Raw genomic sequence first — 24,752 nt, 5'->3', positions numbered from 1 at the left:
AGACAGAGATTTATTCTAAGAAATTGGCTCACATTACAAGACTTGGTAAATTCAACATCTGCAGCAGTCCAGAAACCCAGGGAAGATTTGATGTTCAAGTCCAAAAGTAATGAGGTAGCAACATTCCTTCTTGCTCACAGCTAGTCAGTCCTTTTCCTCTTAAGGTCCTCAACTGATTGGAATTAATCTGTTGTACTCAAAGTCCACTGACTTAAGGGTTAAACATATGAAAAAAAAAAAAAAAAAAAAAAACCCTTTTCACAGAAACATCCAGAGTAATGTTTGATCAAATATCTGGACTCTGGGCCCAACCAAGTTGACACATAAAATTAATCAACACATGGCAGTATCTAGTTAGTATTTGGTTGAATAACCAACAGTGGAAATGCTGATGGGGTACCATTTATAATTCTGACTACCACAGGAGGGCATATGACCCAGGATCATCAATCTGGGTATTTTCTGTCCCTGGCTAAGGAGATTCATTCTAGGATGGCTCATGACCCTGGCGGCCCATTTGATTGTCTACTAAAATGACTGAGAAAGCCATGCTTTTCTGATGGGGGTAGCCAAACTGGAGGAGAATGACCATCTCCACCACAATTTAGGGTAAATCAAGCAGCAGAAAGCAAAATTAAGAGGGAGAAAACATTTCTGAGGCCGTTCCTTGAGTATCTGCATCCAGCTATCTGTGAAGCCAACAGGGATCAATTTTAAAAAGTCAGTTCTCCAAAAGGTGTTTCACCAAACTCAATGAACAAATAATTACATCACTTAGAAAATGAGCAATTTGCCAAATGGATCAAATGTGTCTGTTAAACAAAAATGATTTATTTTAACTGTTAATGACATTTTGTAGCTAGTCATATTGGATGGACATCGAAGATTTGATTTTGTCTCCATAGCAGCATCTTATAGAATCTTCAACTTGTTACAAGTTAAGGCTTGAGGATGATTTAGTCTTCTTGTAAAATATTTTATGTTCAGGGCTGGGGATGAATCTCAGTGGTAGAGCACTTGTCTATCATGCATGGGTTCTATCTCCAGCACTGCAAAAATAGTTTATATTCAGAAAGTATACATTCTCATGAATCCTCACCTGGTTCCTTGTGTTAGTCAGGATATGCCGTGCTGTGCTGCAGTAACAAACAACTCCCAAATTTCTTCAAAACAATAACTTTGTGGTCTGTTTTCCAATGCTTTATGCCCATCATGGGTAAGTAGTTTATTTGTTCTTATGTCATGAGTGTCCTTACTGTGGAACTCAAAGGACTCCTCATCCAGAATGTTGGAAGTCACTGTGGCTGAGGTTAAAAAGGAGCTATGGAGGAATTTGCTGTGATATTTAAATGATCTACCCCTGAAGGAACACATATATAACTTTTGTTAGATATTTTTGGGTCCCTCCCTACCCCCACCAACCACAAGGAGCCCAGGAAGTTTAACACCCAGGTGCTCAGAAGATAGGTCTCCAAATATTTGGTGAACAGACTAATGACTCCTTCAATACAGAAATATTTGGTCTTTCATACAGGATGTTGCCCATTTATGTATTTTTTCAACTTGCTCTATTGTTATCTTTTTCGTTAAACCTTTATGATTCTGGGATTTTAACCAGGTTTTTATGGATCAGTTTGACCTTGGTTTATTATTCTAGCAATCAGAATTATGAATCAAGAATCTAATTTGGGGTGGTGCATGCCTGTAATCCCAATGTGTGCGAGGCTGAGGCAGGAGGCAAGTTCAAAGCCAACCTCAGCAATTTATCAAGGCCCTAAGCAACTTAGCAAATACTGTCTCAAAATTTAAAAATAAATTAATTCAAAGGGTTGGGGATGAGGCTCAGTGGTTAAGTGCCCCTGGGTTCAATCCCTGGTACCAAAATAAGACGAAGAAAAAGAATCTAATTGGTATAGTAATCATTCTCTTCCAGACATTCCTACTTCTGATCCCTTGCTTTTTACAGTTTTATTATTTTTTTCACATTAATTTCTCTACAAAGAACAACGACCCTTGGTACAGAAAGTGGCTCGATAGAAAGCAGATCCTAGGGTCTGGGGTTGTGGCTCAGTGGTAGAGCGCTTGCCTAGCATGTGTGAGGCACTGGGATTGATTCTCAGCACCATGTGTGAATGAATAAAATAAAGGTCCATTGACAACTACAAAAATTAAAAAAAAAAAAGCAGATCCTAAGAGTGAGATTCCAGGATTGGATCACTTATCAGTCAAATGGTTTAAAAAAAATAAAAATACAAAACCTGGGCAGAGGTGGGAAGGCAGGGGCCAGGATGAGGTGGGGTGGAAGTCACAGTGTGGGGTTGTGAGCAGCCATAGCACTGGAACATCGGGTGCACTGGCAATCACACGAATCCTGGACTTGGCTGGCTTTTGTGAATGATCCTGGAAACTTCGAGAAAGAGAATACCCAGCGCAGGTCAGATAACTCAGGGCATCTTGAGAAAACCAGAGGCGCCTCCATAGTAGGGTTTAGAGGAAACTCAGTTTCTTTAGGGATTGACAATCAGGCCAGATGTGGTTCTAAGGACAGCTGGGTTTCTCAGGAGGTATGTGTGCAGCCTCAAAACAGGTGTCCTGGACTAGCCAGAGTCCTGATGGGGGAGGACTGGGATACTGACATTTGTGTAGACATGCTGGAAAACCTTAGGTCAACTGTCCCCTGAACCCTCTGGGTCAGCAGGAGTAGCCCCCTTTTTCTACAGACCTGCCTATGTGCCCACATCCAGGCGAGGTGGTGGCCAAGCTGTGAAGTCACATGGAATGTGTCTGCAGCTGGTGGAGCTGGTGTGGGACAGGCCACGGCAGTCCTGGTCTTCTCAGTGAGGAGCCCTTACCGTCTCCAGCCAGCCTCTGGCTGAGCCACGCACCCCTAGGTGAATGAACGAACAAATTAAAGAAGGTTCTGATGTCTGAATGTCCACTTCATTACTAGATGCAGTTGGCTGAATCATGGACCCCAAAGATTTTGACCTTGCAAGGACCTTACCCAGGTTTTATGCTTTGCAAATGCTTATCCTTCTCAAGACCCAAACTTGACTCCTGTGATCGTGTCCTATGGCTCCTGTGACAAACTACCGCAAACTGAAATCATTGCAGATCTCTCCTCGTGGTTCAGTGGGTCAGGAGTCCCAGCCAGTCTCCCTGGCTCAAGCACAGGTGTTGGCAGGGCAGGTTTCCTCTGGAGTCCCTGAGTGGAGAATTGGTTTCCAACTTCCAGGGGTCACCTGCACTCCTTGGCTTGTGTCTACTTCCTGGGTCCCCAAAGCCATTTCTGTCAATCGTTGCACCTCTTTCTCCTATTCTGGAGTCAAATCTCCCTTTACCTCCCTTATGTAAGGACGCCTGTGACTGAATTTAGGGGGGACCTGGATAAACTGGCTAGTTTCCCCATGTCATGTCAAGATCCTTGACTTAATCACAATTGCAAAGTCTCTTTTGTCAGGAAAGTTAGCATCTTCATAGGTTCCGAGGATTGGGACATTGACATCTTTGTGGTAACGTCATTCAGCTGAGCTCACCCTGCAATGAGGTGGACATTCATTCATTCATTCATTGGTCCCCACGGTGCATAGCGGGAGATGTCAAGAGCTCCTCACCTGGGCAAGGCCAGGGCTGCTGTGGCCTGTCCCACCAGCTCCCCCACCACCATTCCACGCCACCTCTCAGCTTGGCCACCACTTCGTCTGGATGTGGGCACACACAGGTCACTCTGGGTCACTTCTTTCTCAGCCAGAAAGGAAAATAAATACAGTCCACTCTGATCCAGCGATACTCATAGAGCATGTTTTTGCCACCCTAGGGCTGGGGCTTCGTATCACCCTGATAGGCATGGAGGGCTCAGAGCAGCCAAGAGTCTCACCCACGGTCACACAGAGTACAAGCAGCTGTGGAACCGAGGTCTGGGTGACCCCAGATCCTGTGTCCTCCTGCTTCATGAAGCTACAGATAGGCCTCAAGAATGAATGAAGTCTCTCCTCATTTCTGAGTCATTTTTCCGCAGCTCCAAAAGTTAGAAATCTAGCTCAGCTCCCTCTGAGCCAGTAGGTTCAGCGGGAGTTGGTTGGTGGCCCTTAGGGAGGGAAGACGTCAAGTTTCCTGTGCGGGCTTCTCCCTCCCCCTCCCTGCCCTTGGCCACCTGTTCCCCGCACTGCTGTCACCTTTTAATAGATTTCTTGGGGAACGAGTAATTTGTTCCTGGTGCTGGCTCAGTGTTGGGCAGAAGTCCCTGCAGGCCTGGAGGGTCGGCAAGGAGCCACTCAAAGGCCACTGCTGGAGGAGGATGGTGGTCAGTGCTGGCCACTTAACACAGTAGAGCCGCCAATTACCGCCTGGTCTGCTTCCTGCCGCAGACATGCCCAGGGCCAGGGCTTTGAACCCTTGCAGGGAGGCCAGCTTCCAGTAAACAACCCAGGGCAGCCGGCAGATTGACAGCGAGCCACAGGGCGGCGGCTGGTGCTGCCTGCTGGTCCTGCTGGCAGGTAGACAGGACAGTGGTCCCTGAGGTGGCTGCAGTCAGGCTCAGGGGGACCAACAGAGAGACTGAGCCTCACTTCTGGGTAGACAGGCTCTTGCCACGTCCCATGGGGTTTCTGGGCCATGGAAGGTAATTTCTGTGTATAGGGGATGAGCCTGGGCTGGGTCCCCTTCTCAGCCACCAGCTTGGGAACAGGAGCTGGAGAGAAAAGCCCTGGAGGGACGTCAGGGCCTAGACTCTTTTCCTCTCCCCAGGAAGGTCTCAGGAGTATGGGGAGCCAGGTAGGGCCAGGAGCTGGGCTTGCCCACCTTAGGTTAAGAGGAAGGAAGGGCACCCCTACAGGAGCTGCGCACGGGAGGGTCAGCGTGTCCAGACACTAGGAGGGGGTTGCCCTCGTGGGGGCACTGACTGCACGGGGGCCGAGGGAGGCGGGAGGAAGGGTCTAGATCCCAAGTTAGGGGCTGGTACTTGCCACCAAAGTTCACCCGACTGTGTTCTCCATACATGTGCATTTCACTCCATAAGAAAGGGGAGCAGAGGCCTGGAGAGCCTGGGACACACTGGCCAAGCTCTGCCCCCACACACACTGCACACACCCACACACTCTCTCACACACTTGCAGGCTGTGCCACACACTCACAGACTTCTTTCTAAAATCAGGGCTAGCTCTCCACGTATTCTGTCCTCAGTGAGACTGCAGAATACCGGTTTCTTTGGTCACTTATGCCCAGTTATGTGCACGAAGAAAACGGTGGGACAAGAAGCAAGGGTGCTGGAGGACGAGGTGCAAGGCTGGTGTCCCCGGGGAGGGAGAGCCCAGAGGGAGAGCCCACTCAGCTCCCTGCCCCCAACTGCAGTCCACCTCCGGCAAGCCCCCCAGGGTCTGGAGTTGGGGGGGGTCATTTCTTTTGTTCTGGTGGCTGGATGGACCCAGCAACTCCTCCCTGCTCTGCAGAGGACTCTGTATTTGCCAGAAAGAGAGGGAGAACTCAAACTGGTAGGGAACTGGTTGGAAGGGGCTCTCACTGGCCAAATCTGGGACAAATGGAGATAAAAAATGATTAAAAACAAGAGTGGATTGTAACAGAGAATCAGAAAGGCTTGTGTGAACTTCCATTGGTTCAAAAGGAAGAGAAAACAATGAATCTGGGTAAAGGCTCTGTGCATGTGGACAGAACTGCTCTTGCAACTTTCTGAGGGATTAAAAAACTCCAAAATAAAAACCCAGGGGGAATATAAGTCTGTACAGAATTTTTTTTTTTCAGTATAGGGTATTGAGCTCTACCACGAAGCTACACCCCAGAAAATAAAAATAAACGTTTATTTTGAGGCATGGTCTGGCTAAATTGCCAAGGCTGGCCTTGAACTTGGGATCCTCGTGCCTCAGCTCCTCAAGTTGCTGGGATTACAGCTGTGTGCCCCCACACCCCTATTTCTCCTTTCTTCTATGTCATTAACTATGCATTGAAAACACAATTTTAATGGTCTCATACAGTCTCTCATAAATGATTTAGCCATTCCCCCACTGTTCTGATATTAGTTTCTAGATTTTCACTATGATATTGCTATATGTTATCTATAATTCATTCTAATATTAAATGTATAATCTATTATCCAATACAATACTCAACTTATAGCCCATTATAAAATCCAGTATGATCCATGAAAAATAACACTATAACAAACATCTTTGCATACTCCTTTGTCAAGCTAGATCCCTTGAAGGGGGACTTGGGGACCAAGTGTTCTGAGCTTTTCCGAGATCTTGAACCATTCCATTCTGAAAGTAAGAAACTTTCCAGAAAGCTTGTAGTGCTTCCCACTCCCACTAGCAAACTATGAGGTACTCATCTTGGCACCTCATCCTAATGCTGAGTATTACCATTAGACAATTTGTGACATATTTGACTCTGGAAAGAATATGAGAGCCCCATGGCCTCATTTCTGTCTCTGTCTTGCTGGCTTCTCTGCGCTTCCAGCCTCAGGCACCTCCCTGCATCTCCAGGCCCCCCTCTTGGTGGCGGTGTCACTGTCCTCTGGTTGCAGCCTCCTGCCTGGCCATTCATCTCTCCACCTCCCACCCACTCCGCCTTTGCCTGCCTGCGTCGCTGGCTCCCTGTCCTTCTGCAAACTCTCCCTTGGCAGCTCCTTCACACCCAGGACCTGCACAGCCTCCTGGCTGCTCTGGGAGGACTCCTGCTTCTCTGTCTCCACCCCAGGTTGGTCGTAAGGCACACATGGGGACCTTCGTGCTGCCACCAAGTCAGATACCCAGAGGACAATGTGGACTCCTTCTTCCTGCCCCTCATATCCAACCTTCAACCTGACCTGGTATCTGGCATCTTATCTGATGTCTGGTACCAGCTTGGAGAGTGTTCCCTCACTGTTCTTCCTGCCACCACCCTCGCTCAGGCGACTTCCTCTCCTCCCTGCTTTCTCCTTTCCAGCCTCTCCCTGTTCCTGCTGCCACAACGGATGCACAGCACACCGAGGGATCACCTGGTCCCCAGCTCCCACCCTGGGATGGCCCTTGGCCCTGCCAGCCAGCCTTGGCTCTGCCTGTGTCCCTGCTGATCATCCCTTTGATGTCCTCCCAGTTTCTGCTCCCCAGTGTGCCCCGTGTGTGGCCCGTGTCCACTCGGGCAGTTCCCCATCTGGACACCCTTCTCTGCTCCCTGCGGCCGAGCACCCTACATCTTCAGAGTTCTGTTTACCACCTGCAATTTTCCTAGAAGCATTTGCTGACTCTTTTCCTCCCCTGGGGAGTTGACTTCTCTCTCCCTTGAGTCTCTGTGAATCCCACGTAGCCCTTCTTGAACTTTCCTATTTATTTCTGTGTCTGTTTCTCTCAAGGGCAGAGTCTTTCTGTGCCTATGGCTGGTGCAGCATCAGACACAGGACTGAAGTTTGATGAAGGAACACCTGAATGAATGAAGGAATGAATTTATAGGCAGCACTGGCCGGACTGTGGAAGAGCAAGGCAGTGCGGAACCATGGGGAAGGTAATAGAGCTGGATGGGACTGGGCATGGTGGGGGAGAGTTCCAGGAGGTCACTGCAAGGCCCATGGAGGAAGCCTCCCTGGACCGCTGGTCAGTGCCTGGTCCTTGGATGACATTGCTCCAACTCCCTGTGTCAAGAGGCCATCCCATTCTCCAAGAGAGGTCGTGGTGCTTCTTTGCCTAAGCACCTCCCACAGCTCCCCAGTTCCCTTGGGACAGGCACCACTGGGGCATGCTCAGATTGCGGGCCTTACCTCTTCTGCCTCACCTGACCTGTAATTGCATGGATCTGCCTGCTTTTCTCTACCCAACGTGCTGTCATGCAAGCTGTCCCCTTGTCTGGAGGGCTTTTCCCTGCTCTCCACAGTCACCTTCCAAGACCTCATCTCAGTTTCACTTCCTCCAGGGAACCTCCCTCACTGGCAGGGTAATGGTGTCTCCCTGAATCTTCTCTATGGGGAGAAGGAACCCAATATTTGCAGTCTACCCTCCAGGGCTCAAGACAGTCTTGACTGTCCCCCACTGTGTGGCCATGGGCCAGCCTCCGATACTTCAGAGTTTCGTTCCTTTTTCTGTTCCTTCCCCACTTAATGGGTCCCACCTGCCATTACTTCTCTCAGGGGCTGGTAAGAGAATCAGATGTGTGGACACCCAAGGTTTGGGTTAAAGGCAAGAACTTTGGACTTGCTAATCAGCTGTGTTACCTTGGATCAGACAGTTCCTCTCTCTAGTGGAGGGTTCCCATGTGTGAGTGGGAAATCTCATAGGGCAGTCGGGGTCATTCACAGGGTGGTGGCCTGGAAGGGGTTTAGCACATTCCTGGCTATGGGGAGGTTTCAACGAAGCACTGTAATCAGGATGATGAAAACAGGTAGGGAAGGAGGGTCAGCTGTAACATGCTATGGGAGTCGGGGCAGCCTTGCGACTCCACGTGGCTTGCCCAGGTCTGGAGAGGAGAGTGGGCATGCGCACTCCTGCTTATCATTCACTGGGGCTGCCAAAGTCAGGGCCCACCCAGCCCAGGCCTGATCACAGTGCTCGGGGTTCTGTGGGTCTCAGATGGGTGCCCTAGGTGCCCTGGTAGACTCTGGGGCAGATGCCGTGTGCCTGGGTTTCCCTGACACTGGAGCTGTGTCTGCTGGCTATGCAGTGAGGCTTGGCATCTGGGTTCTGGGCCAGGGGCCCTGGAACCTGGAGCAGCTGCACTAATTCATGCAAAGGAAGGCGCCCAGGTTTGCCCTGTCTATTTATAGCTTATTTACGAAGAAGAAAAAAAACAAGGGCCCAGTTGCCATAGCAACCAGGAGCATCATGGGCTGCTTTCTCTGCAATGGGAAGATGGCCAAGTCTGCTTGTGCAGAGCCCCCTCGGGTGTGTGTATCCTGACAGAGGTCGGGGCTGGGCCCTCTTGGCCCTGTCCCACACTGGGTTCCTGTGCAGCCTGCAAATTGGGTGGGTGGAGGCTGCTGCTTGCCTGGCCCTGGAAAAATCCAGGGTGATGCTGGGGCCGAGCACAGCTGCATGGAATGTCCTCTCTGGTCTCCTGGCCTTGGTGCGAACTCCTGTCCTTTGAGTGTCCACCTGCTGCCTCAGGCAGACTTGGGAACTCTTCCCTGTGCTGTGTGTGGGTATATGTCTCTTATGTCACTTATCACATTGGTACAGTCCTTAGACCAAGGCTGTGATCTGGCATGGAGCTGGCACAAAGACTGGCACCTAGGAGGAACTTACTAAATACTGAATGAACGAACAACTGAGTGAGGTGCTTACAATTGATCAGGCAGATGTGGTGATGTTCTCTCATTTTACAAACTAAGAGACTGAGATTCATAGAGGTAAAGAGACCAGCCTAAGGTCACACAGCCAGTCACTAGCTGAATTGGGGTGGGAGCCCTGGAGGACAAAACCTTGCTTTTGCTCTGGAAAAACCCCTGAGAACTTGGGAGCCCCAGTTCTAGTTGGGCCAAATTGTCAGGGGTGCTGGTGGTGGTGCCATGTCTGGTGTGGGCTGGGCGGGTTGTGGTTGAGCTTTCATTCACCATTTATCAGCTGTGTGACCTCAAGCCAGTGACTTCACCTCTTCAGGCTTCAGAGGCCTCGTCTGTAAAGTTGGGCATGATGCCCAGTCCTTAGGGATCACTAGCTCCCTGCAGGCAGGCACTGTGTCTGCTCTTGACTTTCTGTTTTCCCAGTGTTTGGCACATTCTAGATGGCTGAGTTGATCCTGCGGTCCTGTATATAAAGTGGTTAAGATGGAGCGCATGTCACTGAGTGCTCTCAAGGACTGTTGAATAACTGTTATTTGGGAATTGAGGCCTAGAGAGCCTGATGACTCTCTTGAGGGCACAGCCATATCCAGAAGTGGTAGTCCCTGGTAAACCAGGCTTGGTGAAATGGCCATGAAGTAAGGGGACTATGTCTAGACTGAGAGAAGGGTATTCTGGGCTGGGCTGCAGTCCCAGGAAACTGCAGTCATCTGGACAAGGAGGTTGAGCAAGAGTCTGAGTGTGGGGATCTAGGGTGGCTCTGGGAAGGTTACTGGGGCTGCAGCCTGCCCTTGCCCAGGGCTGACTCTGGTTGGCTGGGCCTGGGGCTTCCTCACGCACCTCCCAGTCCCAGGCCGCCTGGAGGCTCTTGGTCGCCCTCTGCTGGGCTCTGGCTGCCTCTGCTGGGCCATTTCCAAAGGCCATTAGGGGAGGCAATGCCACCTTCTCAGCTCTGCCTGGCACAGAATGATATCAAAGAAGCCCAGGTGAGAGGAGAAATGCCGCACAGACAAACCACGGGCACCCTCCACTTCTCTGGCTCCTTTGGCTCCCATCAGACCCTATGGCGGGACACAGCTGTCCTGTGACTCTGCTCTGCTTCTCTTTACTGCAGCTACAGAATACTCATTCCTGGTTCCTAAAAATGATGTCCAGAAGTTTTGGTTTAATTTTGTCTTTCCTGTTTGTCCCTCTGGACTTCTTGTCCCATAAGCTCACCCTCCTCCGTTTAGGAAGTCAGAAAATCAGAGTGTCAACAAAACCCAGTCCTTCTGAGGCTGTGAGGGAGAACCTGGCCTATGCTTCTCACGCAGGTTCTGGGGACTTGATGGTGACCTTTGGTGGTCTAGGCTTGACACGTGTCACCCGTCTGTCTTGGTCCTCACATGGTGTCCTGCCTATGTGCTTCACATTTCCCCTCAGCTCAAGTTAGGTTGGATGAGGATCCACTCTCCTAACCTCATTTTAACTTGATTATCCCTTATTTCCAAATAGTACCACATATTGAGGGGCCAGGACTTCAAAATATGAATTTATTGTCCTTATTTATAAAAAGACCCAGAGATGTAACAAAAGGGAATTCAACCTTTGGCAAATATTTCTTGACTATGTGCCTGTGATACACACTGGTTGTAGGTACTTAGAATGTCATTCATTCATTCATTTGCTCCTGGAACCAAGTCTGATGCATAGTAGGTGTTCAATAAATGTTTGCTGAGTGACTAAATTAATTCTTCTGTTAGGGGACAGACAGGTGTGAATGGTGGGAACATGAGGTTAAGAGAATAATTCTATAAAATGGGCCCATGTGCTGACTCCATATGCTTTATTTTCTAATAAGCAATTTACCTGCAGCTGTGCTTTGCTTAAGTGGACAGGTCATATCACATTCCTCAGCAAGCTACCTGTTCACTGCAGGAGAAATGCAGACCTGAAATAATGTCAATAAGAGGGGCCCAAATTATCCTGAAGGGGGGGACTTTTGTGACCCTTTCATACATCAGATTCTGAAACTCCAGGAGATAAGGGTAATTCCTTCTAATCATGAAATCTGTAAAAAAAATCTGTGGTCAAGAATTCAATTAGAACTGGTCAGCATGGACCAAGGTGACAGAGTTGCCATGGCAGTGGGAACTTGAAAGTCTGATGTTATCTTGCTGTCAGTCAAAAGTCAAGAGGTTGACCTGGGTGGGACTCTCTGGAAACTTCTCTGGGATCCCCAACAAAATTGGAGTGCAGGAAAGGCATGTGGTTCCTCTCCTCTCTGGGACCCACTCTCTCCCTTGGCAGTTTACTCTTTCCCTTTTCCTAACCCTTCAATAAACTCATTTCTGTTCCTCTGAGCGACATGTCTGAGATCTTTCTAACTTGATCGCAAGAATCAGAGTTTGAAGGGGAGTGGATGGTCTTCATGTCGCCTCAGTTTCCCAGAAGGCCCCACCTCTATAATAATTCAAATGTCATCGAGACTGTCATTGATTTACTATGTAAGTTTGAGCAAGTCACCTCACATCAATGAGCCTTAAATTCCATTAGTAAAATGAGTTGAATTACAGAGCTACCTCCTAGCATTGTTGGCAGGAGGAAATTACTGTATTAACAATAATAGCTATTTCTGAGAAACTGCTATGTGCCAGTATAGATGATTTCCATGCACAATATAGCAACCTTTTAAAGGTAAAATTTACATAATGAAATTCACTATCTTAACTATTTTAAAGTGTGATAATTCAGTGTTTTAGCATAGTCATATTTTGTACAACCTTTACCACTAACTCCAGAACATTTTCATCACCCCCCCAAATACTATACCCATTAAACAGTCATTCCCTAGTCCTTCTTCCCCAGTCTTTAGCAATTTGCTCTCTGTTTCTATGAATTTGCCTATTAAGGACATTTCATATATATATAAAATGTACAATTTTTATGCACATATATATATGAATATCACTGGAATTGTGCAATATGTGACCTTTTTATGCCTCGTTTCTTTACCTTAGCTTAATGTTTTCAAGGTTCATCCTTGCCATAGTATGTACTTCTTCCTTTCTATTGCTGAATAATATTCTGCTATATGGATATACCACATTTTGTTTATCCATTTTTATGGCTATTTGGGTTGTTTTCATTATTTGGCTATCTTGAATAATGTTGCTATGTATATTAGTGTACAAGCTTTTGGGAACATACTTCTTAGTTCTCATGGGTATATATCTAAGAGGGTAATACTTTTCAGGCAATGGCCAAATACTTTTTTGGAGCAGACGCACCGTTTTACATTCCTGCCAGCCACAAATGAGAGTACTAATTTTTTCACATTCTCTCCAGCCTTGTGATTTTTCTGTCTTCCTGAGTATAGCCATCCTAGTGGGTGCAAAGCAGTGTCACACTGTGATTTTCATTTGCATTTCTCTGGTAACTAATGGCATGGAGCATCTTCTCATGAACTTATCCGCTTTTTGGAGAAGGCATGTGTTCATTGAGAACAGATTCAGAGAGCTGAAGGGACTTGCCCAATGCAAGAAGGGGGTGGGGCTGTGTCTGGGACTTGGGTGTGAACGACTCAGAAGCACTGGGGAGCCCAATTAATGACAGAAACAGGTCTGGTGTGAACCTGGTGGTGGTCGCGTTTATCACAAATTTTTTCCTTATGATGGGTGTCAGTTTCTCCCCCGTGCCACTTGAGGCGCTACACACACAAACATTTCCGGGCCTCTCTAGGAATCAGGACTCTAAGATCAATCATTCTGGCTCGCAGATTGCCCCGCCCCTTCAGTCCCGGTTGCCGGGGGCGCCGGAAGTGCTCTGCTCTTTTTTGTTGGCTCCTCCTCCGGCCCGGAAATACTTTCTCGGGAAGATGGCGGCTGTGTCGGTATATGAGCCACCGGTTGGAGGATTCTCTTTTGAGAACTGCCGCAGGTTCGACCGTGCCCGGGTTGCGTTCTGGGCGGGAGTAGGAGTGCAGTGCCGGGGTCGGGGCTGGGCCACGGCCACTTCGGGAAACTGCGAGCGAAGGGTGGATGACCCGGCCCGCGGCCGTGTGACTCAGGGGAATCGGCCTGAGCGTGGGTTTCTCTTGAGGCCCGGTCGGCCCTCTTACTTTCCCAGCGCTCGGGGACACGGTCCGTCTCCCTCAGTATAGGCGAGTTGTCGGCCCTCTCTGAGACTTACCTGAAAGAAGGGGCGATAGTGCTGATGGTCGGAGGATTCATTGATCAGATGGAGGTGAAAGTAGATGGTAATTTTCCTGAATTCACTTCGTGCCATGACTGCTCAGTGTGGTCTTCTTCAGTTCTCTTGTTTCCACATTTGCTCCCAGGAATGCCATCTTGGAGGCCGACTTTGCGAAGAAGGGGTATAAGCTTCCAAAAGCCCGGAAAACTGGCACCACCATCGCGGGGGTGGTCTATAAGGTAAGCCCTGACAGATCAAAAGCTGCAATGAATAACTGATAACAGGAACCAGGCCACTTGGACTCCTTTAGCTTTTTCAGCTGAGTCTGGAAGGGCAAATATTATAGAGAGCATCAGGAAAAAGTCTTTTAGAAGAGACTGCTTTTGTCAAGGAGTTTTGTGCGCTTAACCGTTTATATTCTTTCCTCAGAGTTTTTTTTGTTATTTTTAAGTTGTCAGTGGACTTTTATTTATTTATTTATATGTGGTGCTGAGAATGGAATCCAGTGCCTCACACATGCTAGGAAATCTCTCTACCACTGAGCTACAACCCCAGCCCTCCTCAAAGTTTTTGATAGTTACTTTAGGAAGCTGGATGATATCATAGGAGAGTACAGAATTTGGGGTTAGGTCTCACATTTTTATTTTGCTTCCACTTTGGGATAGTTCATGTTTTTTCTGGTGGCTATACCTTTTCCATCCATCAGATGAAGATAACTCTTGCCTTAAATTGTTGTTAAGGCCAAAAGAGGTGATGAATAATGTTACAGACGGGACTGGGGTTGTGGCTCAGTGGTAGAGCACTTGCCTGGCATGTGTGCGGCTCTGGGTTCAATTATGGGCAACACATATAAATAAATAAATAAATAAATAAAATATAGGTCCATTGATAGCTAAAAAAAATTTAAAAAATAATGTTACAGATGAAAAGTGACACATTTTAAAAACAAATTGGCAGAGGTGCCTATTTTAATAGGAGGATTTCTGGGACTTAACCCAGATTTTGCTCAGGTTAGCTCTGTGATTTATAAGGAATTAACTGAATGTCAGTAGAAAGTGGGAGTGATAATTCTTAATGTCTACTCAGAATTCAAGCTGTACTATTTATTAAGAAGCCTTTGTTGATTCTGAGTGTATAGAACAATAATTTTGGTGGAGTTTTGGGGGTGTGGGATTGTGGGAGCAGGGTATGGCCAACATTGTTTTCTCTGACTGGAATGGAGAACTGTGGCTAATATGTGTAAAATATTTAAAACTTTTTGTTTTTTTAATAGGATGGGATAGTTCTTGGAGCAGATACAAGAGCTACCGAAGGGATGGTTGTTGCTGACAAGAACTGTTCAAAAATTCACTTTATATCTCCTAATATTTAGTAAGTAGTGATTAGTTTGAATAGCTCTTAAATTTTCAAATGTCGGGGTTACAATTGAACTTATTGTCCTTCTCACTAAAACCTGTTGTTCGGCGTATTTTCTGTTTCCTTTAAATGTTATTTCTACCTACCTGTCACCTAAGTCATTTACAAGTCCTCTTTTCGGTCTCCAGTTCATTTGGTAGCCAGTTCTGCCTTTTGACATTTATTTATTTATATTTTTGGTACCAGGGATTGAACTCAGGGGCACTGAACCACTGAGCCACATCCCCAGGCCTGTTTTGTGTTTTATTTAGAGACAAGGTCTCACTGAGTTGCTTAGCACCTTGCTTTTGTTGAGGCTGGCTTTGAACTCGTCATCCTCCTACCTTAGCCTCCCTAGCCGCTGGGATTACAGGCGTGTGCCACTGCTTCTAGTCTAACTCTTGAATCCATTCTCTCCTATCCTTCCCTCTGCTAAGACTGATATTCTGTGTTTTTTTTTCCCTCAGCTGGAATATCGGAGTTGTTATTTAAGTGGTCAGTGCCTCTGGTCCCTTCTCCAGCATATTATTTACTGTTCAGTTCTACCAGATTTTGTAAAACACAAATCTGATTATGTCCCTTTTCTTTTAAAACTTTTCAAGAGACTTTTCACATTTTCACTTTATTTGCAGGATAAAGTCAAAATTGTAGCATGACATTTAAGACCTATACGAGGTCTTAAATGTCATGAAAAGCTTACCTTTTAAGTGTCACAAAAAGCTTACCTTTTAGCTGCCATTGCCCTATGCTCTAGTTACTCTTGTACTGCCCCTATTTCCTCCTACTCCTATTCTTCTGTTTCCCTTATTTCCAAGCTATTTCACCTTTGGTTATGCCAGCCTCTCTGCTTAGAGAGAGAGAGAGAGGTGTGTGCGTGTGTCCTGTGCTTGTTGCTGTGGATCAAACACAGAGCCTTGGGCCTGCCAGACAAGCCCCTTTTAACACCAAGCTACATCCCAGGCCCCTTGTAGAATGTTTTTGTTTTTTCAAATTCAGCTCATAGAAAATCTTTGTTAATGATCAGAATTAGTCTCTTCTCTAGTTTCTCATAGCATTTTGTACTTATACATATGATGTGGTATATTATAGTTTTTGTAATATACATTTTGTACTTACTGTACATATGATGTGGTATATTACAGTTTTTGTCTGTCTCATCCATTCAATTTTGAAATTAAGAACCAAGTTGTATTTTCTTTTTTTGGTACTGGAGATTGAATCCAGGGTTGCTCTTCCACTGAGCTAAATCCCAGCTCTTTTTATTTTTTAGTTTGAGTCAGGGTCTTTTTAGGTTGATTCCAGCCTTGCTAAACTTCTGAGACTGGTCTTGAATTTGCGATTCTCCTGCTTCAGCCTCCTGAGTCTCTGGGATTATAGCTGTGTGCCACCACACCTAGCCTAAATTATATTTTCTTCATTTCCAGTGCTTGATTTTATGACTGGTACCTCGTAGTAAATACTTCATAGATGTTGAATGCCAGACCTTAACACACCTTGGTTTTTTGTACAACTGGATATGTTTGCAGTATTAGTAAGATGTGTACTCTGTTAGTGTCACAGAAACCAATGATTTTGAAATGTGCCAGTGGGCTGTAGAGAACATATTTGCATATAATTGGATGTGTGTTCTCATTTGTGTGTTTACTTAAGATTGGTTAGAGTAGTTGCATTGCAGATATACTTAACACCTTTGTATACCTGAACTACATGTAAGTGATCCAGGAAGCTCCACTTCTAATTGAGCCCCTTGGTAATTGAATGTCAGCTAAATTTCTCATCATATTTTTTAGTTGTTGTGGTGCTGGGACAGCAGCAGACACAGACATGACAACCCAGCTCATTTCTTCCAATTTGGAGCTCCACTCCCTCTCCACTGGCCGCCTTCCCAGAGTTGTAACGGCCAATCGGATGCTGAAGCAGATGCTTTTCAGGTAAGGTTCCAGGACAGGGATTTTTCTTTGTAGCATCTCTTCTCATGTATTAGAGATTTAGCCAAAGGAAACCTGGAAGCTAGGGAAAAAACATTCAAAAGTACACATTTTATTTCAGAAGTCAATTGTTATTAAAAAGCCAATTTAATTTCAGAAGGTATTTGGTAGTACATTTGAATTGATGGGATCTGATATTTTTTCCCCCTGAATAAATCACATAAATAAATCCTGAAGTATAGGATATTACTGGGTAGGAGCAACTTTTTGCTCATAGTAAGAGAGTGAGAGCTGGGGGAACCTTTGAGTTTGTCTTAACAAATCCCACTGTCCACACAAATGATTTTTTCTTCTCCCTTTTTTAGGAGCAAAAAAACAATGCAGTGAATAGTGATACTTGTAGTTGAGTGTAGTGAGTGAGTATAATAATTATTGATATTAGCTGACCTTTATCTGTCCCTAATTCGACTCTAGGCCCTATGCTAAAGTGCTTTATGCCTGATCTCGCTTATCCTTTAACTCTGTGAGAGGAACTCTTTCTGTCTCCTGTTTATAAGGGAGTAGATCCAGGCTTATAGACATGTAGTGACTTGCCTGACCTGAACTTCACCCTATGCTGAGTAGTTTTGTTTTTCTTCTTTTATGATCACATCATTACTTTGTTTGTGTAGGGCTTGACAGTTTTCACATCTTAAGTCCATATTCTCATTTGCTCTATGTAAGAGAGGCAGTGCATTATAGTGGAAGTAGGCTGGGCATTTAGTTTTGAGTGGGAATACTGACTTCTTTTGAGACCTGACTCACTTTTAGTGAATTTTTTTTTTTTTTTTCTTATATGTGGAATGGGCATCATGATACATGCCCCTAGAGATTATTGTGAGAATTAAAGGGAAGCAAGAATAGAAAGATGATAAACTGGTAGGTCATAGGCCATGATCTTTAGAGAAGTTTACTTAGGTCATGCAGCGTTTAAAAAAAAGAGTGGTCGATTTATAAATTGGGAGATTTGAATTAAAAAAATGAGTTTCTGGCTTGGAAAAGAATTCAGAAAGAAAGATCTGGAACTGAGTGGTGGATGCCACCTTACAAATGAAATATGTTCTGTCATAATTCCTCCGGGTTCATTTCACTTTGTTTCTTACATGACCTTTGCCTTGGGGGTCCTTATCTGTGTCTTGTTCTGGGTTCTTAGTAGTATATATGCTGCAAGGATATTTGTATAGCTTCCATTTTACAGATGAGAAAACCAAGACTTAGCATCCTGTGGGTAGGAAACCTATTATATGTAATTCCTTCACTGAATCATTATGATCTAGGAAATTATTGCCAACCAAATAAATTGTTGGTTGCATTGTGAGTAGAGCTTGTTGAAGGACACCTACTGAGTGCCACAGACATTTGTCGATTTAAATTTTAAATATAATGCTCCCTCTGGTGGCTAATGTGGCTTATTACATTTAAAACAATTTTTAAACTTCCAGAGTTGCCACAAATAATATAATATTTCAAGATTCCTTGCAACATTGTTTAATGCATTTAGCAAAATAGTTTAGCAGAGGGGCTGGGGTTATGATTCAGTGGTAGAGTGCTTGCCTAGCATGTGAGACACTGGGTTCTATTTTCAGCACCACATATTTAATGAATGAATAAAATAAAGGTCTGTCAACATTTAAAAAAATAGTTTAGCAAATATTTAAGTTACTCCGTAGAATATTTTAGGAATTTTGAAGTTTGTTTTTTTCAGTGTTTTATCATTTGTAGTTTAATAACACTTTGTAAAAATCAAATTTTATCAAATAGTTTTGAGAGGAACATGTGAAAATTTAAGCCAGGATAGTTTAATCTTTTATGCTCTGTAGTCATTTTTGGTGAGGTACATGAAGTGAATCAGAGTGGTGAAAGGGGAAAAGAAGCCTAGGATTTTATTTTAGCACTTTGGTTCAAGTCCTGTCTACATCACTGCCAGCCACATGGTTTACCTCATCTTTTGTAAATAGTTTCTCAGTAAAACAAAGATACTAGTTTGTCTTTCTTTTGAGGGGTAAAGGAATAAAGAAGCAAGGCTTATGATAGTGCCTACAAAGGGGCCTGAAAATCTTCAAGCTTTATTTTTTCAGATCTTTCATTCTGTACTTATACTCTGATATTCACACATTAACAAGAATGGCATCCATTCTGTGTGTTGTTTTGTAACTTACCCTGTTCACGTAATGCTGTGTTATGCATCTTGCTCCTGTTAGTAGGCCAGCTTAGAATCAGGAGTTCTTTCCTTGAATCCATGGAGGAGTTCTGGAGATCTCGAACCTCCAGAAACGGGCAAAAAAATCTTCTGTACTCTTGTTATGGGGAAGGGGTCCAGAGTCTTAATCAGGTTTTCAAAGGGGTCTACGAAATAGTGTTTTAAGAACAATTGATCAATATTATAATTTTTGATGGCTTTGGGCCAGTTGCTCCCTGCTGTATGGACCTTTGTTCCCTTTTCAGGCTGCCTCTAAGATTCTTTCTTGTTACTGAATTTTTCACTTAAAGGTGGAAGACTTTTTTTGAAATAACAGTTGGGTAATCAAAAGATGGGAAATACTGGACTTGACTCTTCTGTTTACCAAATGCTTCTTGATATGTAGCTATTTCTTAGTCTAAAACTATGACTTTTTGGTCTTTATGTTAATTTATTTATATCAGTTTTAAATATCATGACAAGTTCAGCATATGTGGGTTTCACTTTTCAAGGAGCTGAAGAATCACAGTAAAGTTTAAGTCCAGCTTTTTTATCCAGCATAGCAATTCTAATGGCAGCTGAACCAAATACAGGGAAAAGAATCTATAGAAATGGTAAATTAGCCAACCATGGACAGAGTTCAGAGGAACAGATGACATGCACAAGTGGAGTGAGGAGGGAAGTATGTTCCTCTGTATTCCTGAGGAGGTACAGCTTTGTGCAGTGGTGGGAGCAGTGGTTTCGAGGCTCTCCTGGAGTTGTCATTCATGTTCCTAAGTGATGAAATGCTTTCCTCTTTTATTCAGTGTGAGCTCATATCTGTGATTTGAGTTAACAGATTTATTCAAAGGAAAGGTGATTTTGACGTGAGCCATTTTTTTCATGAGGCTGTGATGAGGTTGGTTTTTAGAATAGCTGAAAAGCTCAGCTTGGCAGCCCCTCATTAACTCTGAAGAGGGCTTATCTGCTGATCAGAGAGAGGTGTGAAGGCAACAGTGCCTCTGATCTTTGGAGTAAGCTAAACTTGACTCTTAGACACAGAGCAAGTACTTAATATCTCTGGGTTGATTTTCTCATCTCTAAAGTGGGAATGATAGTACTTTTTTTTGAGGGGGGGATACTTGGGATTGAACCCAGTGGTGTTTTGCCACTGAACTACATCCCCAGATCCTTTTTTATATTTTTTGGCTGACCTCAAACTTGGGATTGTCCCGCTTCAGCCTCCTGAGTTTCTAGGATTACAGGCCTGGGCCACTGAGCTGGTGATATTGCCCTCTTTTAAAGGAGGCTGAGTTGGAGCTGAAATGAGGCATGTGGAATACTTCATAATATACGGTCTATAGTGACTGATCATAGGTGTCCCTTTACTGTTAGTTCCCTTTTCCTTTTTGTTCCCATAAAAATAATAACCCCTTAATGAAACAATATGAGAAAAGTTTTTTTTTTTGTCTGAATTCGCATGCAGCTTTTGGTTAAGTTACAGTGATGCCATGCACACTCATGTTTTTTTCCTTGTGCATACTCTGATCACCAGATATCAAGGTTACATTGGTGCAGCCCTAGTTTTAGGGGGCGTAGATGTTACTGGACCTCATCTCTACAGCATCTATCCTCATGGGTCAACTGATAAGTTGCCTTATGTCACCATGGGTAAGTATGATGTTTTCTTCACGTTTCAGAATTCTCTTATTGCCAAGTTGGTCTCTTGAAATGTGGTCTGTTGCTATTAAAGGAGGCAGTGAAATTCAGTGCTTTGATTTATTCAATAAATATTTATTGAATGTTTTCTATGAATTATACTTGATATATAACAGAGAGTGGGTTTCTGTTTTTATTTTTAAAGCTGGAGTGACTGTGGTCCCTCTTTACTATTTTGTGTCTGAGGAATCCTGGGTGTTTGGTTCCACCTTGAGCCTTGATTTCCTCACCTGTGAAATGTCAATGTCCCCTACACACCAGGTGCTTTTCATGACTAGAACTGTATATAAAGAATCTCCAGTGCCTGGCCTGTAAATAGTAGTAAATTTTTATGTTTGTGTTTCAGCACTGCTAGATGAGAGAATTTTCTTTAAATGATCCCATTTTTTAAAAAAGTGATAAAATTATATTTAGAAGAATTAGGACTTTTCAGATTCTAACATTTTTGTTAAATTTCTGAGTCAGATGGTATAGGTCCAAAAATTTAAGTAGTCATACAGCTGGTATTTCTCCCAATTGTTTACCGCTTACATTTTCTGTTTTGGTTGTCTTGACTCCTCAGCTAGAAGACTGCTGCCTTGAATATTGGAAATTGCCAATTTGAGACTTTGCTCTTCCGTTGTGTTATTTAGCTTCTTACAAGGTTTTCTATAACAGATGTTCCCTGTTTGTTGGAGAGAATGATTTACCCTCAGATACCATAGGGATGGAACTTTGTAATTATTTTAAAATGAAGATACTTAGAGTAATTTTAGAATTGTTTATTCAAGTGTAGTTTTTATTTCTACTGAAGTATTGTTTTTATTTCTCACCATCTAATACCTTTAAGTGTTGGTAAAGATGAAGGTTGTTTTCTATTGGATAGTTTCATTAAAAAAATTTTTTTTTTTAGTTGTTGATAGACCTTTATTTTATTCATTTATTTATATGTGGTGCTGAGGATCGAACCCAGTGCCTTACACATGCTAGGCAAGTGCTCTACTACTGAGCCACAACCCCAGCACAGTTTCATTGTTTTTGACCTGAAAAATTTCAAACTTGGTAGAAGAATAATATCATACACAGAAAAGTTGACAGCATATGAGGAATCATTTACCCAGATTCATCAGTTAACATTTTATATTACACATTTAACATCATCGTCATCATTATCATTACCATTATTTTTCACGTATGGAATCATTTGAGAGTAAATAGCTCCCCACCTCTAAATCTTTCAAGGTGTTCTTTTCCATTACCTTGATAAAATCATCAATTTCAGTAAATTTACCATTAATACAAAGACATTTCATTTTCAAAATAGGAAAATTGAATTAGTTTCTTTGTTTTTGAACTGTAATTTTTCTTTACAAAGCTGAATTTTGGAAAAGTTGTTGACAGTGAGTAGTCACACAGATGTGTCTGCTTGTTTCACCTCTGAGACCCTGCTTTGTGCTTTGCCCTCATTGCAGTGATTTTGTGCCTTTCCAAGTGTGGTTTGACTTCAGGATGATGGGTGTACAACTCTGGGTTTATGAAGTACTTCCCTTTGGAAACAGTTCTGCCAGGCATGGTGGCACACACCTGCAATCCCAGCGGCCTGGAAGGCTGAGACAGGAGGATTGAAAGTTTGAGGGTGCCCTGGGAAATTTAGTGAAACCCTGTCTCAAAAATTAAAAAAAATATAAAAAGAACTAGGGGAATAGCTTACCTGGGTTCAATCCCTGATACCCCTACCTTCAAGTACCCTAGAAACACAGAAAGAAAAAGAAAAAAGAAACAATCCTCAGAAGGTTACTTTTGGAGGCTGGGGTTGTGGCTCACTGGTAGAGCGCTCACCTAGCATGTATGAGGCACTGGGTTCAATCCTCAGCACCACATAAAAATAGATAATAAAAGTTATAAAAAATAAAAAAGTTTGTTTTTGGAATTCTAAACTGGATTGAGACAACAGCAATGTCTGATTTAATATGCAGGTAAATTGTTTCTTTGAGATTTTTGCATGTTCATTAACTCATCTATGTATTGAGTGCCTTCTGTGTAAAGTCACTGTAGCAGATAGCTCAGGCAGAGGTAAATGGAAGGTCTTTGCCCTCAATATATTTATCGCCCAACAGGAGACAGTTGAAGATGCCAACTAGGGTAGTAGATAATAAAGAGTGGGGCCCGGGGGAGAAAGGGTCACTTCTAAACTGTAGTCATTCAGGAAAAACTTCCCTTCCTATGAGCTGAGTCTTAAAAGGAGAGTAAGGCTGGACGTGGTGGCACTCTCCTGTAATCTCAGGGACTCTGGAGGCTGAGGCAGGAGGATTGTAAATTTGAGACCAGCCTGGGCAACTTGGTGAAACCCTGTCTCAAAAAAAATAAAAAGGGCTGGAGATGTATGTAGTTTAGTGGTAGAGCACCCTGAGTGTTTATTTAGTGTCATTTGTGCTGGGCACTGGGAATGTGGTGGTCATCATAGTGCCACTTCAGAACCTGTATCCTGGTGGGCAGATTGCATTAGGTAAATACATCTTAATCTAAAAGAATGCACTGTGATACGTGCCCTAGAGTAGAATGTTAAGAGTCAAGAATAATAGGAAGGAGGGCTGGGGTTGTGGCTCAGTGGTAGATTGCTTGTCTAGCACGTGTGAGGCACTGTGTTTGATCCTCAGCACCACATAAAAAGAAAGAAATAAAGGTATTGTATCCATGTACAACTTAAAAAAAAAAAAGAATAATAAGAAGGACCCAGGTGCAGGGGCACATGCCTGTAATCCCAGCAGCTCAGGAGGCTGAGACAGGAGGATTATGAGTTCAAAGCCAGCCTTAGCAATTTAGAGAGGCCCTAAGCAACTTAGTGAGACCCTGTCTTTAAATAAAATATACAAAAGGGTAGGGATGTGGCTCAATGGGTAAGTGTCCCTTGGTTCAGTCCCCAGTAGCAAAAAAAAAAAAAAAGAAAAATAGGAAGGTGTATGTGGATGATGGGTGTTTGGGAAGTCCTTTCTTCCCGAGTGACATTAAAACATTTTCTATTGAAAGTAGTTCATGAGCATGACAAAACACTCAAGAGGGACAAAGTACTATCTGAGAAATATTTGTTCCTGTTGCTTCTCCAAAGTCACCAGTGTTAGGGATCTTTTTTTCCCCAGGGAATGCTTTATGATACATCTTCACACAACTCTTTCTCTATGATCTGTCAGCATGCATATTTGTCCCTTACAGAATACAGTGTTCTTCCCTTACAGTTAATTTGTTTTGAAAAGGGTTTGTAGTAGCATGTATAGATCCGTGTCATTTCCGTAACAGTGACTATATGGAATTGCTCTCTGGCTATACCATGGTTACCGACCCATTCTTTTAGTAATGGATATTTTGATGTGTTGGTTTTCATAGCTTTGCAACAAAGTGCCTTTATCTATTTGTTACAAGTAAATACTTGATTTAGATAAATTCCTTGTTTAATTTCTGGATTGGAGTATGTTCATGTCTCAGTCAGAATTCTCTGTTGTAAGCAGTGGAATCACTGGGTTATTTAAGGAGAGAAGAGTTGTTTTTTTTTTCCCTAAGGGAGCAGATGGTTCACAACAAAACTGGGAGGGCAATAACTGGATTTGGGGCTAAGAACAGTGTGAAAAATAAAGCTTCAGTATGAACTGTGGCAGGTGAGCATAGGAACCTCAGTCTGTAGGATGGTACAGCTGGTATTGGACCTCAGTGACCTCAGACCCAGGGATGAGTTCTGCCTTCCCTCTTTTCTTGTAAGGGCTCCTTAGAGGAAAGTGTGGGTGCCTCTGATTGGTCAAGCTTAGCCTCCCATTCATATGTAGGTGGAGTACCCCAGACTGGAAGGAAGTATAGCTGCTGGACGAACCCAAAAAGTGACAGTTGATAAGCTGTACAGTGCTTATACTTTTTGAGAGCTACTGCCAATTGTCTTCCTAAAAGATGGCAACTAGTTTACTCGCCCATGGAGGGAATACAGGGATGCTACCTCACCAACAATGGGTATTTTTGTGTCTGATTAGTGAAACAATGGGAAGAAACAGCACTTATGTGGAGACTTGATGGATGAGTAGAAATTAGCTGCCCCACCCCCTGCCTAAGGGAAAGACTC

The 24,752-nt window shown here is 44.0% G+C and overlaps 1 protein-coding gene and 1 long non-coding RNA gene across 2 annotated transcripts in view; both read left to right on the top strand.

Annotated features, from left to right (window-relative positions):
• Nucleotides 1-13,059: 13,059 nt before the first annotated feature.
• Nucleotides 13,060-24,752, top strand: part of PSMB7 (proteasome 20S subunit beta 7) — a 53,360-nt gene continuing 41,667 nt past the window's right edge. Inside the window, exons 1-5 of the mRNA XM_079113851.1 lie at nt 13,060-13,177; nt 13,578-13,671; nt 14,706-14,803; nt 16,618-16,758; nt 20,508-20,623. Coding sequence (XP_078969977.1) covers nt 13,116-13,177; nt 13,578-13,671; nt 14,706-14,803; nt 16,618-16,758; nt 20,508-20,623 — 511 coding nt within the window. The 5' untranslated portion in view covers nt 13,060-13,115. The remainder of the gene's footprint in view (nt 13,178-13,577; nt 13,672-14,705; nt 14,804-16,617; nt 16,759-20,507; nt 20,624-24,752) is intronic.
• LOC306645774 lies at nt 16,765-19,592 on the top strand. Its single transcript, XR_013759719.1, has 2 exons — nt 16,765-17,008; nt 17,045-19,592. It is a non-coding gene; the product is annotated as an uncharacterized lncRNA (long non-coding RNA).

Source organism: Sciurus vulgaris, assembly GCF_902686455.1.
Source record: "Sciurus vulgaris genome assembly, chromosome: 15".
Lineage (NCBI taxonomy): Eukaryota > Metazoa > Chordata > Mammalia > Rodentia > Sciuridae > Sciurus > Sciurus vulgaris.
Note: the sequence above shows the minus strand (reverse complement) of the source record. Positions and strands in the feature narration are given on the sequence as shown.